Genomic DNA, 14,354 nt, shown 5'->3' on the forward strand with positions numbered 1-14,354 from the left:
CTCCTGTTTAATTTCTGAATAATTTGTAATTTGATGGAATTGCTTTTCTTATATTTCACAAGATCAGCATCGTTTCTGCATTACCTATCCTGAAACATAAGAGCCAACAAATCTTCCCCATCTATGTTTAGCAACGGCATGACGATCAGGCGATCAAGTGTATATAATATGTTATTGCTTGTGTGTATATATCTTGATTTACTAGGATCAGTAATTTTACTTATTACATACCTGTTTGAATGAGACTCTGTATTCTTCTATAGTATACTTTTTTGTTTTCAGAGTTTATTAGAATTATAACATAGGTTTTGGTTAGGTATTGCCCAGTACCAGTTCGGGTAATGTTTCAGTTTCAGAGTAAGTAGTATATATAGGGCATGATGTACAAAGCAATTTTGCGGTCACAAAGCCTGCGATATGCAAAATCACAGGATTACAACTGCATATTAGCTATTTGTTAATTATTAAACCCATATTACGGTTTGGTGTCAGGGTAATAAATAGCACAATGAGTTTAGAAACCTATTACGAATCGCTGATTGGAAGGGGCGTCCCTTTCAGATATCGATTTGTTAAAGAATGTATCCATTTTTGCAACTGTAATCCTATCGCAAAACATTGGAAAGCTATCAAATCCCAAGTTTAGGCGATGATATATTCACAAAAGTGAAGGGGATCCCTCGAGAACCCTTACTATTTGTGAATGTGAAAAAACATTGTTGGCTAGGAGGCATTAGTCCAGGTGACCACTGCCAACTCTCGAACAAACTTTAAAAACATAATAGAACTGCATTTAACATTGCTCCAAGCACTATTCACAATTGAGATTGGTCGAAGACTGTTTTTTAGGCCTTTCCCAAATTGGTCAATGGCCCCCTTGGCTGACCTCTGAAGTAAGTGGGAAGCAGATGCCGGCTGCCACCTTACACAGTGGAAATGGATAAAAATCACTTGCACACCCACATAAAACTTCTCGCAAAACCAGATATGTGTACATTCGGCATAACATACTCCATGAAGTTTATTTAACCCCAGCGTGGCACTGGAAAATTTACGCTACTGCTTCTTCTGACTGCCCACCTGCCATAATCCGAATACAGATACGATACACATGTTGTGGGACTGCCAAATCGCCAGGACATTCTGAGAAGCAGTATGCACCCTTCTCATGTCTACCACTACCCGCTGAGAGTTAAACAATTTAGTGTGCTGTATGCTGTGACTAAACAAGCGTCCTAAATCTGGTAGGACGGTAATCCGATTCTTGGACTTCGCCTTCCTTATAGCTAGGCACTCAGTCACAATGAGATGAAAATCCTCAACCCCTATCCAGCATAGCCCACTGGCATGCTAGGGTGGTCAGATTGGCCGATGCGGAATCTGTATCTCTGCAGTGGGAAGAGGCAAGGGGACATCCTATTGCTACCTTGTGGGAGGAGTAGAGTTTCTACTTCTAAGACTGCTTCAAGCACACTACACCACCATAAATAGAACAGGCTGTGCTAGCACATCACTGTTGCAAGTGATATTGTAACACAGAATCTACTTTGTAATTCAAGCTCTAGGTGAGCTCCATGACTGGTGGTGCCAACACTAACGACTACTGCATCTTTCTCTTTGACCAAGACTTGTCCTCCTTAATACTGCATATGATATATGAAAAAGCTTGCTGTTGTTTTAGACTTATCTTTTCATTATAGTAATGCCATGATGTAGAATTTTTCATGCATCCAAAATGTTAAATTAATACTATTATTTGTCATTTGTTAACTAACTAATGCTGTTGACTTGAAGGATCGTTTTGCCCACATATCACATTAAGGGCCTCATTAGGATGTCAGTCGGAAATCCTCCGACCGACATCCCTGGTTTGATTTCCAACTGCCTAATTACAATGTAGGGGAACCAACAGGTCAGTCCAGCTGGCTTCCGACGGGCTCCCGGATTCTGCAACATAATCCCTACGGGCGGTATTTCCGCTGTCGGGATTATGATGTCAAATTCGGACAGGCTTTCCATATTGGGTTTTCTGGCATGGAAAGCCTGTCGAAAAGTGACTTTGGTGGCCCCTAGCAGGGTCCCCTTCTCCCTGCGGCCTATGGTTGGGGACCGAAGGGGTTCCTATGGGTCCCCCCTGTAAATCCCTGCACCAAGAGAAATGGGAGTTTGCGACTGCACCATGTGCGGTCGCATCATAATGTGGTGTTCGGAACCGCCAACCTATGGTCAGTCTGTTCCCCCACCGAAACGGTGTCACCCGACATCGTAATTAGGACCTAATTTGTTTATCGAGACTCTTTCTACATGACAGGCATGATGTATTACATGTATGTTGAGGTAAGAAGCTAGAATAAGAAAAAAGTCAACACAATTTGTTAAATAAAAAAAAATAGGACTGCATTTAAAAAGAAAACTTTTTTTTATTTAAATACGATCACAGACATGGTGGCCTGCTGACTAACTGGGATGGCATCACCATGAATATTAATGAGGAAGGTTGATTTGTTACACACTACTATTTGGTATTTTGTGTATTTACGTATTTGTACATAGGTCCGTTTGCAAAATAGTGTTCCATTCGCAAAACGTCCATTATCAATTTGGGAAATTATATTTTGTGAATGGCACTCTACATTGGGACCATAATCAAGTAAATTAAAAGTATGGAAACCTTACCATCCTATGAGTTGAGCCTACGACCATCAAATATCACTGTGTTAGACAGCGGAGGTTACCCTTCTAGCATGAAATTATTTTATTGAGTTGTGCTTAACATGTATGTTTCACCATAAACTTAGGGAAATGTAAAACGATTAACAGGGACAATGGGAGACTAGATTCTATGATGTTAACAAGACTTGTGTCTCTTCTTTATTTTGCAGAAAAATGAATGGCTGTGTTTGAACTGCCAAACTCAGAGGTTGCTAGAGGGAAGTCTGGGAGATGCCCCTCCATCTGTTTCTGTGCCTAATCTAAAACAGCAGCCGACAGGACCAACAAGGCACCCCGCCAGCGGAACTCCCACAGGATCACCTCGTCATCAACCTGTGACAACATCCACTGGCTCAACCCAGCACCAACCCGGAAAACCTCACACGGGCTCACCACGGCATCAGCCTGGTGGAACTAGCTTGCCGCAGCAGCAGCAGCAGCACAGAGTGCTCCCTCAGACACCGATAACAAGTCATCAGCTGGAGTCATCACAAGCCAGGAACAATTTGCAATCAGACAATCTCAGGGCTTCTGAACAGACTACAACTCAGACACCAGTCAGCACGCATAGTAAACAACCAACAGATGTGGATAATACACTGCAGTCAAAATCACTTGCGGAGTCTCCAAAGTTGTCCAAATCTTTAATGCCAAAAGGAAAAAGCTCTGGAACTAAAAAGGAGACAACAATTAAGGAAAGCAAAACAGCGCCGGAGATTTACAAGGTGAAGGACAAGGAGGTATGTTTTTATCATGTTGTATCATAAAAGTTGTATCCTATCTCAGCATTTCTAGTCCAGTGGTTACAATGACAATGTGTGGTGTGATTCTACCTTTGTGAGATATTTGCCACAGATAAGAAAGCCTAGCAAACCACTCCTTTTAGGTTGGGTTCCCAAAATGCATCGGTAAATGTCACAAATCGCCTGATTCACAGGAACGTCAAGAATCAGACACTTCTCTGTCTCTCCCACCTTGCCCTCGATGCTTTCTATATTGTGAACACCAGAGAGCCCCGGGGGAGAAAGAAGAATGGGAAAGAGAAAGTGAAACACTATCTAAAATAACAGATGTCTGCTTAGACCAGTTAGGAAATTGCTCACGACCTCCGATTGTAGAACATAAATGACAACATTTATATTTATAAATTATATTATACACGAAAATAGCTACCAAGTTCAAATCCCATTCATGTCACGAGAAATGTCATGAGATTCCATTTACCATGTTGTATGAGTGTATCCAACCTTTCCTGTCTCTGTACGGTACACACCCTGAGTGGAAATAGCGTTATATATCAAATAATGTGTCAATAATTGTTTAGTGCCAAATAGATATCTAAAGAGTGTTTCGACTTAAGAAAGTGTAACAGACTAAAACGTAATTACTATGAGCAACTGTTCTTCTTATTCCATCTGAAGTGATTGGCTTCCTTAACCATCCCATTTTTACTTGTAACTATAGTGATGTTCACAGAGCTAACTTTTGATTCTCTAGCAGTATCCCACAATCCCCCCCACCCCCTCTGCAAGTCCCACTCCAGGACTTAGCTTACCTGGTTGGACAATATGCAATCTCTTCACTAGGCAGGGAAAGTTTATATTGGCTACAGTCTCACGTCTCAGGACTATATTCTTTACTGTCGACCAAATAGCATAAAGTTTCCATAGACATGAGGGAATCTAATATTAATTGTACCCCTTAGTAAGGCTCCAAACAAGAGAATACCGGAGGAGGAGGAAGAACCAATCTAGTGTCGCTTAGCAGTGGTTTGTGTAAGGCAACGTGAAACACTGTAGGGATCTTCATGATTTGCTCTTCAGTGTCTAGTCAACTAATTATCGAACAAATTCCGTAGACATGAGGGAATCTAATATGGCTTGTGCCTTGTATTTGCGGTCAGAACAAGAGAATACTAGTGGAGGAAGATGCATCAGTCTAGTGTTGTCTAGCAGCGGATTCTGGAAGGCAACATCAACACTGGACTTCTCTTCATGGTTAATGGTAAGACTAGTTTAATTGTTGACACTAATTATGAGAGAGAACTACTGGCCATTAAATACTCTTTCGCACATTGGCGACACTATCTCAAGAGAGCAATTCATGAATTCACTGCATGGACAGATCACAGGAATATGTTATGCCTCCCATCCATGAAGTTTGCTATTGTACGCCATGGTAACCTTCTCCTGCTTCCATTCAAAGATCACTGACAGACCCGGACATTTTTATGACAAGGCCAGACGTCTTATCTTGTCGCAATGTAGAGAGGACAGTAAGACCTTGGCACCTAACATTCTGAGTATCTCTACTATTACAGAACATAGGGCCACATGTACTAACATTTATATCTGCAATTTCTTATTTGCTAATTTTTGTGATTCGCTATTAGGAAATCGCAAACAGCTATGTACAACAGTGTGTTTTACACTGTTTGTGATTCCCAATGGGTTGCAATTGACCTACCTCATTAAAATTCATGAGGTGGGTCACAATTTGTCACCCTTTGGGAATCGCTAAAAACACAGGGATGATGGCTTATTAAAAATAAAGCAAAGTTTTCTATTGCAAATGCAGCCCGTTTTCCTTAAAGGAAAATGGAGTGTGTTTCAAAAAGAAAAATGAAAAGTTTTCTTTTCTTTTTAAGAGTACTCAGTGGTCCATAACGTTTTCGCATACATTCACAAAGGGGAAGGGGTCTCTTAGGGCCCCCTTCCTGTTTGCAAATGAAAAAGCTAATATTTTGCAATCCAGTTTGGTCGCAAAACTTTTAATAATACCACTGCAAGTCGTTATTAGGAAGGGACTACCTTAACACGCAACTTCCTAATACTGAATCTCTAACCTATTTAGCGATTCGGTAATAGGTTACCGAACTGCAAAATAGGGTTTGGTACATAGAAAAAGGCTTTTTACTGGTCGCAAACAGCCGGTTCTGTGAATCGGGTCATTTGCAACCGAGAAAAACGTATGTACATGGGGCCCATAGACGCAGAGCACTGAGTCAGGTCGACCACATGGGGGCAGACCATGAAACAATGGTAGGAATGTTACGAAAATCAAGGTGAATATGGGAAGAATATATTTCCCATATTCCTTGGAATGTAATAGGAGACCTGGCTAAAAGATGTATTGGAAACTTTGGAAGGCCAGTTGTGGAAACTGAGAGCAAGAATTAGCCCATTAACCCACCAGTATTGTCATTTCCATGTTAGGAAGCACAGGTCTGGTGCAGCATGGACAGCGGGGCTATGTAAGCCTGAGTCATGGGGCTCATTACAGCTCAGCCTGCAAGTATAAGCACATAGAATTATTGTCTATTTGTTTGGATACTTCATTCATATACTTTCCTTACTGTTACATGTTCTTTTACCATCTAGACCCGATTACTTTCTTAGCCTGTCTATTCTTCTGACGATCTGAAGTTACGGTTAAGTGGCATGTGTGTGTCTCTCTCTTCTCCTATTTGTGCCCTCAATAACTCCAATTGTTGCACTTTTGCATCTTGCCATCAGTAGAGAGTGGAGCAAAAACACTATGTTCACAAGGAACTCATTTATCAAAACAATTCAGTATATGCAAGCTAATATAACTTGCTCAGATTAATCTAAAACATAAGCAATCAAAATCTGACCCCACTCATTCGGTCACAGCAAAATTACCAGAAGAATATATATTTTACAATATCTTAGAAGAAATTCTCTAAAAAAGCCCAAAGCAAAAGTTCTCAAAGTAGTGCTCACTTCAGCCGAAGTGAGTAGGATTTATTCTGAAGTCGCAGTCATTACCACAAACGTAGTTCCTTATACGTTAAGAATTCGAAGTATTTACACTACAAGCTCATCAAAGTGATTTCTGAGCCCCAGTAAAGTGACCATAACCTAACGTGGTGAATACTAAGTGAAAAAAGAAGCGGGAGAACAGGTTATTGGTAGAAATCAAAAGGACGAGCTATACACAATGGATAATGTATTGTTCAGGCTCTCCCTTTTGTTAGTGTCGACGACGTTTCGACCCTCTCTTGAGACGGGGTCTCTTCAGGACAGCGTTTCTGGGGCATTATCAGCACATAATTATCTCCTAATTATATCCTGGTGGTAGGGAGGAGTACTGGGTGATATTATATCATGTGGATATAATGGGAAATAGTTGAGCAGGAACAACTTGAATACGAATGTGCGTGGTCCGTTACTGGGGATAATTTGTCAGGCAACCGCAATTTCAGTTATTTCCAATCCGAGGTGATAACACAGATAAAAGGAATTGCATCCAGGGTTAACGGTTGAAACCCGATCGGATACCGATGCTAGTCCCCCGCTATACAGTTCTTGGACGAAATAAGCGTCACCAAGTCAGGCTTCTCAGTGGAGTGTTCGTTCCGGGTACTCCACTGAGAAGCCCGACTTGGTGATGCTTAATTTGTCCTAGAACTGTATAGAATTATTATATAGAATCTTTCTAAACATTTATACCTTTTCATTAAATAGCTTTCAGGCTGATTTAGAGTTTGGCTGGGGGGGGGGGGGGTACTCCATCACAAAGATGATAGAATACCCTTTTCACCAAACTGAAAGTCTACGCCCCTGATTTACAGAAGGGCAGACCTTAAGTATGTCAGCCATGGAGACTACTCCAATTTAGAGTAGATGGTCAAATGTCCATTTCTCACTATCCATCACAGCTGGGTAAAACCTGGTGCTAAGGAGCAGAGAAAATTGCAAAATGATCACCATACAATTGGAGGTAACTCACATTGGTGTGAGTGTTATTCATTTTTGTATATCAAAAAACAAAATTCTGCTTTGGAATTTTGTTTTTGAAAATGCAAAAACATTTTAAAAGTTTGACACATGGTACCATCATGTTGATTGAGCCATCCATCAAAATGTCAATACATTGACAGGAACCACATTACATGTTAATAAATGTCTGTTGGGTGAAATTTCTAAATTTGAAGTACACTTACTCTGTCAGAACAATAGAATATTTACTGCATTGATAAAGTAAATAACGTACTGCGATATCTAAAACTTGCCCTTTGTCGTCAAATAGTGTTGAACTGAATAATAATATGTGAGATCAATATTATTGCTAAATGTGCGCACATAAATCAAATACTCATACATAAAAGGATATACTGAATCTAAGGAGTTAAAAGTTCATAGGAAACAATTGCTTCACAAGGGTCTATTATCCAGTCCAGGTAAATTCATTATGAAAAGGAAACAAACAAACACCTAAGTCCCAATCCTTGTGTTCACAGTTTATAAATACCAACTTTAATGTACTGCTTCAGCAAACCAACATACCTTGGTATGTGAACAGCCAAGCGTTCCAAACAAGTTCAAAACAGGCTTAGGTACAAAACGTTTAAAAAAAATTGAAGGTGAAGGAGAACCAAAACAAACAGAAAAGATTCATTCACCATACTGGCATCCATGTACCCTCGAAAATGACAACCAAGTTCAAATTCCAGGAGATGTTGTCAGGTTAAATCTACCATGTTAGATAAGGATAACTCAACCTTTCCATCTTGAGTGGGCATACAGTCCTATATTGGCCGCATCAATACTAAGGCATGATTAATTGATGAACAGATATATAAATAATGTAGTGAGTTAACTGAATGCAGCATAATAAAACATATTTATTGTGAGCAACTGATCTTCCTATTCCATCTGTAGCAATTAGCACCCATAACCATACCGCTTTTACCTCATTTAACTGTTATTTATATTTTTTTTAAATAGCAATTATTTTTTCAGATTTAGTCATCTTTTGTCATTAATTGAAGTATGTTTTTAATTTATAGTTTCATTACAGTAAATTACCCCATGATTACGTTTTTGAGATGTTGACCCATGACCTGAGGTTTATGATTCCTAAATTAAAAGGCAGTGGTTAAGACTCTGATTTCCCAATCCAGTGACTGAGGCAGTTATTAAAACTTTCCTTTATTCATGATCTTATAGTTATTATAATTTTTAAAGAATAGAAGAAACCACCTTCTATTTTTCCACAGGTAACAGTGCACTTATTAAATTAAAATGGTACGAAAATAGAACTGGACTCACAGAAGCTGAAACAAAAGCATTCCCTGTCATCTAAGATTCTGGGAATTTACAGTATACTTAGTAAAATAAAACGTAAAACAAATGTTCATAGAATGTATGTGCATGAAAACATTACCTACTTCTATGAACACCTTCATGGCATTCCCTGTCATTACTTTTGGTAGCGCATTATCCTTCTCTACTGTGTTTTGCTTTTGGATTGTTGGATTTGATATGTAGCCCTGTCTGAATTTAGAAGTGGTCAGTACCAGCCGCGGCCGCTGCAGGTAAGAGCGGTGGGGGGGGATTTCGAGAGACAACCAAGAGGTAAAATTAAATAAATATAGTCAGTACAGGAAAAAAAGATGCTTTGTTTTTCCTTCAGCCCTTGGCTGGTTGAAACAGGAATGATCTCCACTTGATCGCCTCTCTGTATTTGCATTCAAATATACTCTCCTGAACATTCAAATGTACTCTGTGCACCTTGCGGAAAACATTACGAGTTTAGCAGATGGAGGGCATTCACCAAAAAGGAGCAGATGTCCCATCCACCTTACTTAGAGCACATAGACATCAATGCACTGTAAACAGGCCACATGCGCATAACTACAAATCTGATATGAATGTGTTTTTTTTTAACAAAGCAAAATGTGTTTATCTCAAAATTCTACATTTGTAAGTACATAATTATTTTCTTTACTTCTAACTACTGACAAACAAATGGTATTATACAGTATTACTTATATATATATTTTTTATTTCATTAATTATTTATTGATGAAAAAAATGTTTGCGAGCTAACTGTCCAGAAATATCTATCAGAAAGAACTAACCGTGTACTTTGGGTCCACTAGGAGTGATGCATTCCTCTGTCTTTGCTGCATCTACCATCAATCCACAAAGTAAGATTGAAAGTGAAAACAGGAAAGGGAGAATGGGATAAGAGGGAAAACAGAGACACCGGACCTCGCTGACTTATCACTCTGCAGGTCAAGGCAGTGCTCAATTTGTAAAAAAACAAAAAACTAATTGCCTAGGGCCCTCTTCAGGAGGTCACCGCAGTTTGCACCACACATTGCCACTGTACACACACAACTGCTAACCATCACACTTCTACAGGTGTGCCAATTCAGACTGTTTGAGGCCCCCAAAGCTTCAAGAATGGCTTGGGTGGCAGGTATTAGTCGTTTGTAATGTATATTGAATTAATATAGAACTGTTTTTCTGCTCATCTTTAAATTACACAAACAGCGCCACCATGTGGCAGCTGCCATACGTGCAGGTTCAGGCAATTAAGTGCCAGTGCAGCAATTAAGTGTAAGTGCAGAGCAGCGGAAACCACCGACTCAAATTAAGCATTGGGTCAAGATGAATATCCAAAGCCAAATAATTTAGCTTTAATAATCTGTCATTACAGTGGAGCGTAGAGCACCAACAGTAGATATAGGCATATTTCTATATAATGCACTAACAAGATTTTGTCAGTGGTGAAGAATAGAGACGCTATTGTTAATGCAACTAGCATCTACTTCATGAATTTTCCGTCTATGGAGATGATAGAGTTAGTTTCTAACGGGCACCACTGTGCAGCTCTAAAGCAATTAACATTCCTTAGTATTACGGGATGCTTTCATCCACCTAGGTACATATATATATATATATGTCACTTAATGGACAATTCATGTACCATGCACTTAATCACATGTAAGAAACTTCTGAAGTTATTTTTGCAGTTATGCTTCCCTTTCCTTCACGAGAAGTAACCCAGAGTTGTTGTAAAATATTTGCTGTTAGATCTATACTTATTAAATCTAATGTTAAAAGCTGTTTGAAGTTGTTCTTCCACCACGACTTGATTTCAGAAATACTTCCCTGATTCTAAGTTGTCATCTAGTAATCAGTCATGAGTGCTGAGTTCCCCAGATGAAAACAGGAATCCAAGCTTAAGGAACTGGCTGCAGCAAAATTTAGCATAATTTCCCACCAAGAACGCCATCTCCAAGATGGCTGCTGACATCTCCAAGCAGTGTGTGAGTTCAAGAATTCCTGGGAATTGTGGTTTCGGTGTTAGGTGCCTGCACATAGTGTGTTCTCAACAACGGTCGAAGTGCATTAAAAAAAAGTATGGGAACTGTGATGGTACGCACAGTGGCGGGTAAATGAGAGTGGGAATGGGGTCAAAGGCGTGACTAAAAAAATAAATATTCTGTAGCTTTTTTCGGTCTTTCACCTTTAGGTAACTACATATAAAATAGCGCACAGCTTAACTGAAACATAAATGCAAGCTAAGTTAATCAGTGGGAAATGAATCCTGGTTGGTGCAGTGGAGAAGGTGACTTGTGTATGTTTAGGGGTATGAGGTCCCACTCTGAAATAGAAAGCACTGTGAATATGTAAGTCATTATTTGAAACTTGCATTACACACAGTATAGATAGGCTGTACAAAAAAGTGCTTCAAAAATATAGATTTTAGTAATTTCCAGATCGTAAAATGTTGTGCAATTTTTTTTATAATTGTCTTTCAAAAGCACACAGCTCAGGTGGTACCTCTCTTGCAATACCTCTCAAAAACACTAAATCTGTGTATTACAGGAAGCTTTAAGTGATTCCATCAATTAAAGCCAATACCGGCTTCCAGGCACCTTTCACATTTGCAGATTGACCAGTTGCGTACTGTTATATTTCTTTCAGCAAGCAGGCACCCTCGCAAGAAGGCTTGTTTCTTGTTTAAATGTCTGCCTGCCTTTGTTTTAACAGCACAGGAAACTCTCTGTGTGACACTTCACCTGAAGCATTTAAACTATCGGAATTACCGTCCTGGGACGGTTGTCTTTTCAGAAAAAGTAGGAAAACTGTTTTGCCTATATTTGAAAAGTATTGGCATGTTGTGCCCCTCAGATTCTTCCCAGTACGACCACTGGTTCTCGACCAACGCAAAGCCTTTCTCCAGAAGGCTTCAACACGGGGAGAGGAGTTGGCCTAACGGTTAGGGCGCTCGATCTCGGACCTGGGGGAACTAGGTTCGAGTCTCGGTAACAACACTAAACCTCCTGTGATTCTGGGCAAATCACTTAATCTCCCTGTGCCTAACGAAAAATAAAAAAATGAATGTGTGTCCTCATGTAACGTAACTGGTGCTATGTAAAGCACTCTGATACCTGATTGGATTCGGGTCAAGTTCGGCTATATAAAATTCTGCTAAAAAAAAACTCATTCAGCAACCAACCAACACCAGCCCAGCCAACCTTAAAATAAACTCTGTGGGGACGCCTTGCTGAAGAGGAAGCCCTGCTGCTGTTCTTTGCCCTCTGACTACTGGTGACCTGCCTTTGATTTTAACTGTTCGCCGGACCCGCTTCGCGGGTCCCGCTTCACCAGTATTACCTTTGGGAGAACTGCGCTGTGTCCGTGAGGCTTGTGGTGCTCTGGGGTACTGGGCAGGGCTGCGAGCGTTTCAGCAGGGACTCCGTGTCCCAGGAGTCCCTGCCTGGCTGATTGAAAACACCTGGCCCGCTCTCCTTGTCAGCCCCGCCCACTGCACACGGTTTGTGAAAAGGAGTCTGCCTGCCTTTCCTCACTGGGACGCCTTGCTGAAGAGGAAGCCCTGCTGCTGTTCTTTGCCCTCTGACTACTGGTGACCTGCCTTTGATTTTAACTGTTCGCCGAACCCGCTTCGCGGGTCCCGCTTCACCAGTATTACCTTTGGGAGAACTGCGCTGTGTCCGTGAGGCTTGTGGTGCTCTGGGGTACTGGGCAGGGCTGCGAGCGTTTCAGCAGGGACTCCGTGTCCCAGGAGTCCCTGCCTGGCCGATTGAAAACACCTGGCCCGCTCTCCTTGTCAGCCCCGCCCCCTGCACACGGTTTGTGAAAAAGAGTCTGCCTGCCTTTCCTCACTGGGACGCCTTGCTGAAGAGGAAGCCCTGCTGCTGTTCTTTGCCCTCTGACTACTGGTGACCTGCCTTTGATTTTAACTGTTCGCCGGACCCGCTTCGCGGGTCCCGCTTCACCAGTATTACCTTTGGGAGAACTGCGCTGTGTCCGTGAGGCTTGTGGTGCTCTGGGGTACTGGGCAGGGCTGCGAGCGTTTCAGCAGGGACTCCGTGTCCCAGGAGTCCCTGCCTGGCCGATTGAAAACACCTGGCCCGCTCTCCTTGTCAGCCCCTCCCCCTGCACACGGTTTGTGAAAAGGAGTCTGCCTGCCTTTCCTCACTGGGACGCCTTGCTGAAGAGGAAGCCCTGCTGCTGTTCTTTGCCCTCTGACTACTGGTGACCTGCCTTTGATTTTAACTGTTCGCTGGACCCGCTTCGCGGGTCCCGCTTCACCAGTATTACCTTTGGGAGAACTGCGCTGTGTCCGTGAGGCTTGTGGTGCTCTGGGGTACTGGGCAGGGCTGCGAGCGTTTCAGCAGGGACTCCGTGTCCCAGGAGTCCCTGCCTGGCCGATTGAAAACACCTGGCCCGCTCTCCTTGTCAGCCCTACCCCCTGCACACGGTTTGTGAAAAAGAGTCTGCCTGCCTTTCCTCACTGGGACGCCTTGCTGAAGAGGAAGCCCTGCTGCTGTTCTTTGCCCTCTGACTACTGGTGACCTGCCTTTGATTTTAACTGTTCGCCGGACCCGCTTTGCGGGTCCCGCTTCACCAGTATTACCTTTGGGAGAACTGTGCTGTGTCCGTGAGGCTTGTGGTGCTCTGGGGTACTGGGCAGGGCAGCGAGCGTTTCAGCAGGGACTCCGTGTCCCAGGAGTCCCTGCCTGGCCGATTGAAAACACCTGGCCCGCTCTCCTTGTCAGCCCCGCCCCCTGCACGTCACACTAATTATATCTTTGATATCCCTCCCCGCTGCGCGGGAGCGCGCGGGGGAGCGCCCGGGGCTAAGCCCGGGCAAAGGGCGGGCCGTTTGAGGCCGTTCGAGGACGGTGGAGGCCGGGACCCGGCCACCCCCCCTTCATTTGTCCCGTCTTGCTGGACTTCCCCGGGGTTCGCACACCTGCTCCTTATATATTCATCGGCAAGCCATCTATCCCACTGTTACAATGGTGTTAACAAGAGGCAGGAAAAAAAAGGTCACGGGAGGGGTGGGTAACCTCCTAGGTCCAATGGACGATTTTATCATTAAGGCAAACTCTTTTATCGACCAGAGTATCAGCCTTATGGAGGGTAGGGTGTCTTTAGACCTTGCATGCGCCAAGAGATCTTCTTTGGGTGCTCTAGCGAGTGTAAGATCCCCTGAGCTAGTTACTGCTCCTGATCCCAGGTCATTTAATGAAGGTAGGCGTAGCTTACCAAACATGGTGGATCTATCCGCAACTTTGCTATCAGACTTACAGACCAGCACAGATCTGGAAAAATCCCCTGACCTTCTCCCGCAATCTCCACAGCTATCCTCGCAAGTTACGCCAGAAGAAACAAGAAGAGATAGAGGGAGGAGGGAGGGCGCCGTGAGGAAAAAGAAGTTGGACATAAATCAGCCTTCTCTAGTTCCCAATACACTAGCTTTTAATAAATCAGTTTCTAGGCCTAGTTCAACTGAGTACTTACACCCGAGAAAGGTACAAGTAGTTCACTCCGCGATAGTACATCGCCCAGCAC

The 14,354-nt window shown here is 42.5% G+C and overlaps 1 protein-coding gene across 1 annotated transcript in view; it reads left to right on the forward strand.

The window, feature by feature from the left end:
* Nucleotides 1-14,354, forward strand: part of BSN (bassoon presynaptic cytomatrix protein) — an 841,563-nt gene that overhangs the window by 580,884 nt on the left and 246,325 nt on the right. The window contains exon 4 of the mRNA XM_085625028.1: nt 2,883-3,452. Coding sequence (XP_085481154.1) covers nt 2,883-3,452 — 570 coding nt within the window. The remainder of the gene's footprint in view (nt 1-2,882; nt 3,453-14,354) is intronic.

This window comes from Triturus cristatus, chromosome 9 (assembly GCF_964204655.1).
Source record: "Triturus cristatus chromosome 9, aTriCri1.1, whole genome shotgun sequence".
In the NCBI taxonomy this organism is placed as follows: domain Eukaryota; kingdom Metazoa; phylum Chordata; class Amphibia; order Caudata; family Salamandridae; genus Triturus; species Triturus cristatus.